General features: G+C 48.2%; 1 protein-coding gene across 5 annotated transcripts in view; it reads left to right on the plus strand.

The window, feature by feature from the left end:
- The window catches only part of STN1 (STN1 subunit of CST complex), a 978,195-nt gene that overhangs the window by 764,552 nt on the left and 202,144 nt on the right, over positions 1–11,499 (plus strand). For all 5 annotated transcript variants that reach the window (XM_044056104.1, XM_044056103.1, XM_044056107.1 and 2 more), the window contains one exon: positions 6,827–6,899. In XM_044056104.1, coding sequence (XP_043912039.1) covers positions 6,827–6,899 — 73 coding nt within the window. The remainder of the gene's footprint in view (positions 1–6,826; positions 6,900–11,499) is intronic.

An 11,499-nucleotide genomic window follows, 5' to 3' on the forward strand; every position in this document is an offset into this window, starting at 1 on the left:
CCCTGCCTGCTGGAATGGTGGGCTGGCTGGCTGGCTGCCTCTCTTCCTGCTGGAATGGCTGGCTAGCTTTCTCCCTGCCTGCTGGAATGTCTGGCTGGCTTCCTCCCTGCCTGCTGGAGTGGCTGGCTGACTGACTGGCATCTTCCCTGCCTGCTGGAATGGTTGCGTAGCTGGAATCCTCCCTGCTTGCTGGAATGTTGGCTGGCTGGCTTCCTGCCTGTCTGCTGGAGTGGCTGGCTGGCTGGCTTGCTTCATCCCTGCCTGCCGGAATGGCTGGTTGGCTGGCTTCCTCTCTGCCTGCTAGAATGGCTGGCTTCCTCTCTGCCTGCTGGAATGGCTGGCTGGCTTCCTCACTGCATGTTGGAATGGCTGGCTGGTTTCCTCCCTGCCTGCTTGAATGGCTGGCTGGCTTTCTCCCTACCTGCTGGAATGGTTAGCTGACCGGCTAGCTTCCTCCCTGCCTGCTGGAGTGGCTGGTTGGCTTCCTCCCTGCCTGCTGAAATGGCTGGTTGGCTGGCTGACTGTTTTCCTCCCTGGCTGCTGGAATGGCTGCCTGGCCTACTCCCTGCATGCTAGAATGGCCGCCTGGCTTACTCCCTGCCTGCTAGAATGTCTGGCTGGCTTTTCCTCCCTGCCTGCTGAAATGGTTGGCTGGCTGGCTGGCTAGCTTCCTCCCTGTCTGGTGGAATGACTGCCAATCTGGCTAGCTTCCTCCCTGCCTGCTGGAATGGCTGGCTGGCTGGCTTCCTCCCTGCCTGCTGGAGTGGCTGGCTCGCTTCTTCCTTGCCTGCTGGAGTGGTTGGCTGGCTTCCTTGCTTCCTCCCTGCTGGAATGGCTGGCTGGCTTCCTCCCTGCTTGCTGGAATGGCTTGCTCGCGTTCCTCCCTGCCTGCTAGAATGGCTGACTGGTTTCCTCCCTGCCTACTGGAATCGTTGGCTGGCTGGGCTGGCTTCCTCCCTACTTGCTAGAATGGCTGGCTGGCTGGTTTCCTCCCTGCTGGCTGGAATGGCTGGCTGGCTTCCTCCCTGCCTGCTGGAATGGCTGGCTGGCTGGTTTCATCCCTACCTGCTGGAATGGCTGGCTGGCTCCCTCCTGCCTGCTGGAATGGCTGGCTGGCTGTCTTCCTCCTTGCCTGCTGGAATGGCTGGCTGGCTTCCTCCCTGCCTGCTGGAATGGTTAGCTGACTTGGCTAGCTTCCTCCCTGCCTGCTGGAGTGGATGGCTAGCTTGCTTCCTCCCTGCCCACTGAAATGGCTGGTTGGCTGGCTGACTGTTTTCCTCCCTGGCTGCTGGAATGGCTGCCTGGCCTACTCCCTGCATGCTAGAATGGCTGGCTGGCTTACTCCCTGCCTGCTAGAATGGCTGGCTGGCTTCCTCCCTGCCTGCTGGAATGGCTGTCTGGTTGGCTTATTCCCTCCCTGCTGCAATGGCTGGCTGGCTTCCTCCCTGCCTGGTGGAATGGCTGGCTGGCTTCCTCCCTGCCTGTTTGAATGGCTGGCTGGTTTCCTCCCTGCCTGCTTGAATGGTTGGCTGGCTGGTTTCCTCCCTGGCTGCTGGGATGGCTAGCTGACTGGCTTCCAGCCTACTGGAATGGCTGGCTGGCTCCCTTCCTGTCTCCTGGAATGGCTGGCTGGCTTCCTGCCTACTGGAATGGCTGGCTGGCTGGGTTCATGCCTGCCTGCTGGAATGTGTGGCTGGCTAGCTTACTCCCTGCCTGCTGAAATGGCTGGCTGGCTGGCTGATTCCCTGCCTGCTGGTATGGCTGGCTGACTTCCTCCCTGCCTGCGGTATGGCTGGCTGACTTCCCTGCCTGCTGGGATGGCTGGCTGGCTTTCTCCCTACCTGCTGGAATGGTTAGCTGACTGGCTAGCTTCCTCCCTGCCTGCTAGAGTGGCTGCCTGGCTTGTTTCCTCCCAGCCTGCTGAAATGGCTGGTTGGCTGGCTGTTTTCCTCCCTGGCTGCTGGAATGGCTGGCCTGGCCTCCCTGCATTCTAGAATGGCTGCCTGGCTTACTCCCTGCCTGCTAAAATGGCTGGCTGGCTTCCTCCCTGCCTGCTGGAATGGCTGTCTGCCTGTCTGGCTGGCTTCTTCCCTGCCTGCTGCAATGGCTGGCTGGCTTCCTCCCTGCCTGGTGGAATGGCTGGCTGGCTTCCTCCCTGCCTGTTTGAATGGCTGGCTGGCTTCCTCCCTGCCTGCTGGAATGGCTGGCTGGCTGGTTTCATCCCTACCTGCTGGAATGGCTAGCTGACTGGCTTCCTGCCTACTGGAATGGCTGAGTGGCTCCCCTCCTGTCTCCTGGAATGGCTGGCTGGCTGTCTTCCTCCTTGCCTGCTGGAATGGCTGGCTGGCTTCCTCCCTGCCTGCTGGAATGGCTGGCTGGCTTCCTCCCTGCCTGCTGGAATGGTTAGCTGACTGGCTAGCTTCCTCCCTGCCTGCTGGAGTGGATGGCTAGCTTGCTTCCTCCCTGCCTGCTGAAATGGCTGGTTGGCTGACTGACTGTTTTCCTCCCTGGCTGCTGGAATGGCTGCCTGGCCTACTCCCTGCATGCTAGAATGGCTGGCTGGCTTACTCCCTGCCTGCTAGAATGGCTGGCTGGCTTCCTCCCTGCCTGCTGGAATGGCTGTCTGGTTGGCTTATTCCCTCCCTGCTGCAATGGCTGGCTGGCTTCCTCCCTGCCTGGTGGAATGGCTGGCTGGCTTCCTCCCTGCCTGTTTGAATGGCTGGCTGGTTTCCTCCCTGCCTGCTGGACTGGCTGGCTGGCTGGTTTCCTCCCTGCCTGCTGGGATGGCTAGCTGACTGGCTTCCAGCCTACTGGAATGGCTGGCTGGCTCCCTTCCTGTCTCCTGGAATGGCTGGCTGGCTTCCTGCCTACTGGAATGGCTGGCTAGCTGGGTTCATGCCTACCTGCTGGAATGGATTGGCTGGCTGATTTCCTCCCTGCCGGCTGAAATGGCTGGCTGGCTTCCTCCCTGCCTGCCAGTATGGCTGGCTGACTTCCTCCCTGCCTGCCGGTATGGCTGGCTGACTTCCTCCCTGCCTGCCGGTATGGCTGGCTGACTTCCTCCCTGCCTGCCGGTATGGCTGGCTGACTTCCTCCCTTCCTGCTGGAATGGCTGCCAGGTTGGCTAGCTTTTTCCCTGCCTGTTGGAATGGTTAGCTGACTGGCTAGCTTCCTCCCTGCCTGCTAGAGTGGCTGGCTGGCTTGCTTCCTCCCAGCCTGCTGAAATGGCTGGTTGGCTGGCTGACTGTTTTCCTCCCTGGCTGCTGGAATGGCTGCCTGGCCTACTCCCTGCATTCTAGAATGGCTGCCTGGCTTACTCCCTGCCTGCTAAAATGGCTGGCTGGCTTCCTCCCTGCCTGCTGGAATGGCTGTCTGCCTGTCTGGCTGGCTTCTTCCCTGCCTGCTGCAATGGCTGGCTGGCTTCCTCCCTGCCTGGTGGAATGGCTGGCTGGCTTCCTCCCTGCCTGTTTGAATGGCTGGCTGGTTTCCTCCCTGCCTGCTAGAATGGCTGGCTGGGCTGGCTGGCTTCCTCCCTACCTGCTAGAATTGCTGGCTGGCTGTTTTCCTCCCTACCTGCTGGAATGGCTTGCTGGCTTCCTCCCTGCCTATGTGAATGGTTGGCTGGCTGGCTTCCTCCCTGCCTGCTTGAATGGTTGGCTAGCTGGCTTCCTCCATGTCTGCTGAAATGGCTGGATGGCTGGCTGACTGGTTTCCTCCCTGGCTGCTGGAATGGCTGGCTTCCTCCCTGCCTGCTGGAATGGCTGGCTGGCTGGTTTCCTCCCTGCCTGCTGGAGTGGCTGGCTGACTGACTGGCATCTTCCCTGCCTGCTGGAATGGCTGGCTGGCTTCCTGCCTGCTGGAATGGCTGGCTGGCTTCCTCACTGCCTGCTGGAATGGCTGGCTGGCTTCCTTCCTGACTGCCTGCTGGAATGGCTGTCTGGCTTCCTCCCTGCTGGAATGGCTACTTCCTTCCTTCCTCCTGGAATGGCTGGCTAGCCTCCTGCCTGCCTGCTGGAATGGCTGGCTGGCTTCCTGCCTGTCTGTCTGCTGGAATGGCTGGCTGGCTGACTTCCTGCTTGCCTGCTGGAATTGCTGGCTGGATTCCTCCTTGCCTGCTGGAATGGCTGGCTGGCTTTTCCTCCCTGTCTGCTGGAATGGCTGGCTGGCTGGCTAGCTTCCTCCCTGTCTGGTGGAATGGCTGCCAGTCTGGCTAGCTTCCTCCCTGCCTGCTGGAATGGCTGGCTGGCTGGCTTCCTTCCTGCCTGCTGGAATGGCTGGCTGGCTGGCTTCCTTCCTGCCTGCTGGAGTGGCTGGCTCGCTTCTTCCCTGCCTGCTGGAGTGGCTGGCTGGCTTGCTTGCTTCCTCCCTGCTGGAATGGCTGGCTGGCTTCCTCCCTGCTTGCTGGAATAGCTTGCTGGCTTTCCTCCCTGCCTGCTGGAATGGCTGACTGGTTTCCTCCCTGCCTGCTGGAATCGCTGGCTGGCTGGCTGGGCTGGCTTCCTCCCTACTTGCTAGAATGGCTGGCTGGCTGGTTTCCTCCCTGCCGGCTGAAATGGCTGGCTGGCTTCCTCCCTGCCTGCTTGAATGGTTGGCTGGCTGGCGTCCTCCCTGCCTGCTTGAATGGTTGGCTGGCTGGCTTCCTCTCTGCCTGCTGGAGTGGCTGGCTGGCTTGCCTGCTTCCTCCCTGTCTGCAGATATGGCTGGATGGCTGACTGACTGGTTTTCTCCCTGGCTGCTGGAATGGCTGGCTGGATTGATGGCTTCCTCCCTGCCTGCTGGAATGGCTTGCTGGCTTCTTCCCTGCCTGCCGGTATGGCTGGCTGGCGTCCTCCCTGCCTGCCGGTATGGCTGGCTGACTTCCTCCCTGCCTGCCGGAATGGCTGGCTGACTGACTTCCTCCCTGCCTGCTGGAATGGCTGGCTTGGCTGGCTTCCACCCTTCCTGCTGAAGTAGCTGAGTGGTTGCCTGCTACTGCTGGAATTGCTGGATAGCTGTCTGGCTTCCTGCCTGCTGGAGTAGTTGGGTGGCTGGCTTGCTGGCTGTAAGCAAGAAAAGACGAGACAAAAACCATTCTACGAGCTTAGTATTTTTCTAGTAGCTGTAGAAGTGCTAATAAAAAAACTGCTGTACAGCCGTGACCTTTGTAGGGCTCTTCCTGGCTCAACCCCCACCCCTTTCATGAGTTATAGCCAATTGCTGCACAATTTGCAACACCAGGATCTAACAGGGAATAGCTCTGCTTGCAGGTCCTTGGTTGTAGTTTTGGGTCAACAGGAATAACTGCCAAAATTATAGCTTTCAACATGAACATTACACCTTCATAATGTGGAACAACCACCACTTGTTCTCCAAAAGCCATCAGTTGTAGGTTTAGGATGTAGGAGGGATTACATTTAAAAAGGACAAAGAACAGTTGAAAGGTAAAAATGTGATACCACCATACTGCTCAACGTCTTAGTGCAAGAAATCTGGACAAAGCCTAAAATAATGGGGGAACAAAGTCCTAAAAATATAGACAGTTTTTAAATATTGCTCTTATAAACTTAGGAAGTTGCTGGATTAACAGGATTTGTGTTAATATCTTTCAGAAAATAGATGCTAAGTCTGAAACTTAAATGTTTGTCATTATTTAGTGACTTCAATCCATAGTAATATGCCAGCAAACCACAAGTTTTATGAGGAACAGACCAAAAATATAAGGCAAAAATCTGGACAGCCACATTCTGCAAAAATCTGTTCAGTTGAGAGCTATAGACACCACCTTCAGTCGAGTGAGCATCCCAGTGGTAGGTAACGGTCAGGTGAAAATGACGGGAAATTGTCATTATTTTATACTGCAGTCTGCGCAGGCAAGATAAGTGTACTTTATTGTTCATTTTTAACATTTCACATTTAATAAAATAAAAGCTAAAGATAATCAGATATAAGAGTGAACGGTGAAAAGAAATAATGTGTACAACTTCCGTTCTCAGTAATCAAATCTGCAGACTAAGTACAGATTTGGAAAGTGAATGTTCCGATGTTTTTATGCTGCACTTCAAGTACATCAATGCCTATAATGCTGTGTTCTTATGGTGCAGACTTTGTATTTCTTTCTGTAAGTATATATGGAACCATGATTTGTTTAAATGCTATGCTACACTCTAGCTTCTGCATAAAAGACAAAGATGTACACTTTCGGTTGAGTGTCGTAGTACTCCGAGTTCAATTCTTTCCTGTTTGGTCCTACAAAGATTAGATTCCAGTACATAGCACAACAGTTCATATGAATATCTGCTAGACATACTTTCTGTCATTGAGTGTAAGTTAAAGTGTGGTGTGTGTTGTAACTTGTAAACAGTGAAGGAAGGCCACTTCTTGGCGCTCTAGGTTTTCTAAGTAATACTTCCCTCTTCAGTAAAATCCATACCATATCCAGATGCAGGAATTAGGTCCATTTGTGACAGACAGGTACCGGTTGCAAATAAGCTCAGTAACCAATAACCCAAACTTCTTTTGACTTAAAAATAAGAAGTAAAAAACACTGAACCATATGTTTAAACGAACCTTTAATCTACAGTTTAGCATTTTCGTTCATCTTAGTAGCAGAACTTCATCAGAAATGTGGCAGCCATTTTGTTACAAGGTGTCATTATTAGAATGTGAATACAGGCATCTGGTGTGGATAGAGCCTGTAGCCTTCTGATGTTCTGGTATCAGAATCAAGTGTGCTGCCATGTGATGACCCAGTGATACTATTGCTCAAAAATGTTATTAAAAAGTGGTGTTATTTAGAAGCCATACATGAATTTTGAATGTTCATTTCTTGTTTTTCTCCCACTTGCAGGTAACCGATAAGGACAAAGTCTTGCATAAGGTAATCCTAAACACTATACAGGAAGACTGCAAAAGGGAGAAATGTAAGTTGTCCACAAAAGAGAGTAATATAAATGCTACACTAGATATTTTCAATTGCTGGTACTGCTGTCTTTTGCCTGTCCATATGCTGGAGTTGCTAATAACATAAAGCCATGTTGCTTGAAAGCTTTCACAGTGGAACAATTTTCTTGCACTGCCCATATGCCCTGAAAGTTAAGGTCAGAGAAAAGATGTAAAACTGTTTTCAGTGACTTGTAATCGGTACAGGCCATGAAATGGGAAACGTTTGAAGAAAGCATTGGAGAATTTTACTTGGTACTTTTAGGAGAGACTTTGGATCTGATGCCATTTTATTGTAATTTACTTTTATTTAACTATCAGGTAGGTAGACTGGCCGCAAGACCCTTTTCAGCCACAACCCTGGTTCAAAAGGTAGCCAAAAGTAGTTGCATGAAATCACACAGATTTTAAAGGGAATTACTTGTAGCAATAACTAAATAAAAATATGTGAAGTACAACCCAATGTAATGAAAAAGCACAGATAAATAGTCAAAAGTGTAAGACAAAGCTAATCAGAAGTAACACAGGCAAAATGTATTACATAATAGCATAAAAAGTGGAATAAACACAAAGGCACAGGTATAAGCAGTATTTTTAAAGAGGTTATTTACCCATGTTATTAAGGTCTCATGTTTTTTTTATTGTGTAGGTCAGTCCAGAGTAATGCACCTTACTTGGTCAGATTTATTTTTTATTTATTCATTCATTCATTCATTCAGTTATTTTTAATTTTTAGCCCTTATGGAGTAGATCTCCATCTGCCACTGGTGCCTATTCTCAATCTCGGATGCCAAGATTCATTACTGACCCCCACAATCCTAATCTGATACCCTCTGTTTCCCTGATAGGAAAATTAGGGCATCCCAATGCATTGTCATTCTCGCTTCCATAGGGATTTTTATTTATATCCCTTACCCATTTCCCCATTCCAACATCCAGCATGCAGTGGTGGTATGGCCTTTACAGGAAAGAATGTTTGCCTGTACATGCCCAAGAGTTTAGTAAGCATGTGAGGCATACCCTGGTATCACCACCATCAATGCCATCCCTACTTATGACCCACCCCTCACCTGGCTGGTTTTACTCAGGGTCCTGAAATAATTGCATTTATATTCTGTGAGTAGGAAGGCTTTGAATCTTACTTGATATGTGTGCAGTGTTGCTGTTGTCTTACATTACCAGGTACACTGCTCGAGCAGACAGGGCCTATTTTGCAAAATGCTTCCTTACCAGCTGTAAAATCCAGCAACTAACTGTGGCACAGAAGCCATCAGAGATCATTTAACATGCTGGTTATTACTAATTTGGAATCCTGCTTTATTTCCAGAATGTTTTATCACTTTTGCTTATGCGGGATTTGCCACTTTGGGTAAGTATGCTATTATAAGAGCAAAACAAATCAAAAATGTCATGCAGATCAATTATATAGTACTTTTTTGGTTGTTTTTTATTCTTACTGGCTTTGATTTTTTTTTACTCAGCCATATTGGTTTTAAGTGCACTGTTATCAGTTTTATTATTAATAACACATAATTTAAATGTTTTAGTTGAACTAGATTTACCAGTTAAATAAGTTAGTTGTATAGATCATCGGAAACAGGATGTGGAAAACTTTGCCTCTTCTTATAATCTTATGCTCTTACAAGCTGCCAGATCTGTTTGGCAGTGAAATGTCTACAATATCTGGGTTTTCTTTACTTACACTTGCAGGTATTCTGCTAAGCAGGAACAATAGTTTCTGATTTTGCAGATGAAATTGTTTTTTCCATTCTTTTGTCACTACACTACACTACTGCAATTACTTTTTACAGAGTTTGTGGGATTTTGCAAGGTTTATGAGCATATGAACAAAATTCAAAATGCAAAATATTGTTTTTTCACAGTGACATTGTTAAAGAAGGAAAAGATGGCTGTGTATCACTTGATCCCATTATATTACAGCCATATGTATTTCCCTGTCAAGGTGCACACTTGTTCAATGTCTAATTGAATTTCTGAGCTGCCAAAGACATACTTTTCATCTCTAGACCATGTCAGAATGTACTCATTTTGCATGTTGCACATTTGTCCAAGAACATTCACTTTCACGGTGGAGAAGTTTGTATTTCCTTAATTTGACCTAGGCTCCACTACAGACTTGGATCTTTTTCCTGAAGACATACTTTATAGTGATTTTGAATTTCATATTTTAAGCTTTATTAGCAATGATTTTTGACTGATGTTCCACAAAGGCAAAGTATTCTTGATGGTAATTTCTGCCATGGTAACTTGTTTGGATCCGTATATTTGCCATTGTCTCCATCTATATCCCCCCAGGTTACAACATTCCTACTCCTGAAAACTTTCTTTCCTGGCTCTCCCAAAATATTGCCTACAACACCATTATAATTGGTGATGTAAACATCAGTTGGGCTTTACTTTCAACCTTTTCCCCTTCTCATGGCATCAATCTATACGGCTTCCACCACCTCATATCCTCCCCTACCAGAACTAACAAAACCTCTACCTCTGGATCTATTATAGATTGAATCCTACCTTCTGACCATTGTTTCTATCATAACCCTGGCACACTTCCCAACTCTCTGAGTAACCATTCCCCTACCTATGTCCATAGGTACTTTCAACAGTCACCCAAAGAAAGAACACCTCTACAGAGTATGTTGTAATCTGACTCACTTCAACCCAGACAGGTTTAACTCTACACTGTCAAACATCACCTGGACCTTCCTATATAACCTCCCCCTAAATTATGCTGTAACAGTTTTCAACAAAATATTTCTTGACATACTAAACACCATGGCCTCATCTAGAAAGATCAGAGTAAAGTTAAGCTGTGCCCCCTGACTCACTAAGCAGACACATTCTATTATGCACCAGAGGGACACTGCCTGGAAAACGTGGGTCAAAAATAAAACCTCTCCCCTACTCCAACACTACATAAAAACTTAGAAAAATGTAAAAAACTAACCATTAAAGATAAAAAATAATTTTTCACTTCCAACCACTGCAGCCCATATACCAACCCCAGGAAATTCTGATCCACCATTAACATTATCCTGTAACCTAGTACCCCTCCCACCCCAACCCCTTTCCTGTCAATACTACCTCTGAAACTGCTGCTCTATTAAACAGTCACTTCATAGAAACAATCCAAAGACCAACTCAACATAGTTCCAATGCCTCTTCTCTGACTTTACCTCCCAGTCCTTCTGCTTCAAATACCTTCTCCTTACAACCTGTTCCCACTGCCTTTATCAAATCCCAGCTGAATAAACTCAAACCCTGCTCTCCCTCTGTAGACAGTTTACCTCCCCACTTCCTTAAAATCGCTGCCAACTCTATTGCCTACCCAGTTTCTTTCCTCATTAATCATTCTATTACTGAGTCTGTTGTCCCCGAATTATGGAAATCCTTTTACATAACCCCTCTCCACAAAGGTGGTAACTCCACTGATCCCTCAAGCTATCGTTCCATTGCTATACTATCCCCACTTTCCAAAATACTAGAAAAATGTGTTCATTCTCAGCTACTTAAACACTTGCTTGATAATAATCTCTTAACACCCACCCAATATGGCTTTTGACCCCATCACAGCACATCTACTGTTCTGCTCTCATTCACCCAAACTGTAGCAGAAGCCAGTGATAACAACCTACTTGTCTCCTGTCTTTTACTTGATCTCTGAAAGACTTTTGATACTGTCTCCCACTCTAAACTGTTAACTAAACTTTCTGACCTTCTCCTCTCTACCCCCTCTATAGCCTGGTTCACTAGTTACTTATCTAATAGACTACAGTCTATACGCTGGCAAACTGTTACCACCCCATTTCTGCCTGTCCACACCAGTGTTCCCCAAGGCTCTATTTTGGGTCCACTCGTGTTCACTATCTTTACTAAAAACTTACACTGTGCTGCTAACCACTCAACACTCTTACAATATGCTGATGATTCCACCCTTATTACCACTGCCCACAGTATCTCTGAGCTCCTTACTCTTACCCAAAACACTTTCTCTTCCATTGAAACCTGGCCCACTGATAATCCAACTAATCTTAAATCCTAAAAAAACTAAACTTTCTTCCTACAACACTATCACAACACAAATCAACTTTCTCCATCACCTCCCTTAACAATACCATCATCAGGCCAGAACCACATACTAAATTACTTGGTGTCACCATCGATGATGAACTAAAATTCAATATACATATCAATCAATGTATAAAGAAAACCCACCAAAAACGCGGCCTCTTGTACCGTAATCATAAATTTCTTCCTCCCTCCTCCAAACCCTCACTAGCCATGTCTCTCCTCTTACTCTGTCTTCTGTATGCTGCTCCTGTCCTTAGTAACCTCCAGTCATCTCTTCTCAGCAAACTAGAGCAAACCTAAAATAAAATAGTAAAGTTTCCCCTCCAATCTCCCCTATAAATCTCACCACTGTCTTACCCTAAAGTCTTTGCAATGGCCTGAATTCCCCAAACAACTGCTCCTTCCTCAGCTGCATACAACACACACTAGCCTTTATAACCCCACTTCTTGCCCCTCTATCTCTAATATTGTAGCACTATACAACCCCCG

This window comes from Protopterus annectens, chromosome 14.part0, assembly GCF_019279795.1.
Source record: "Protopterus annectens isolate FY-2018-M chromosome 14.part0, PAN1.0, whole genome shotgun sequence".
Lineage (NCBI taxonomy): Eukaryota > Metazoa > Chordata > Ceratodontiformes > Protopteridae > Protopterus > Protopterus annectens.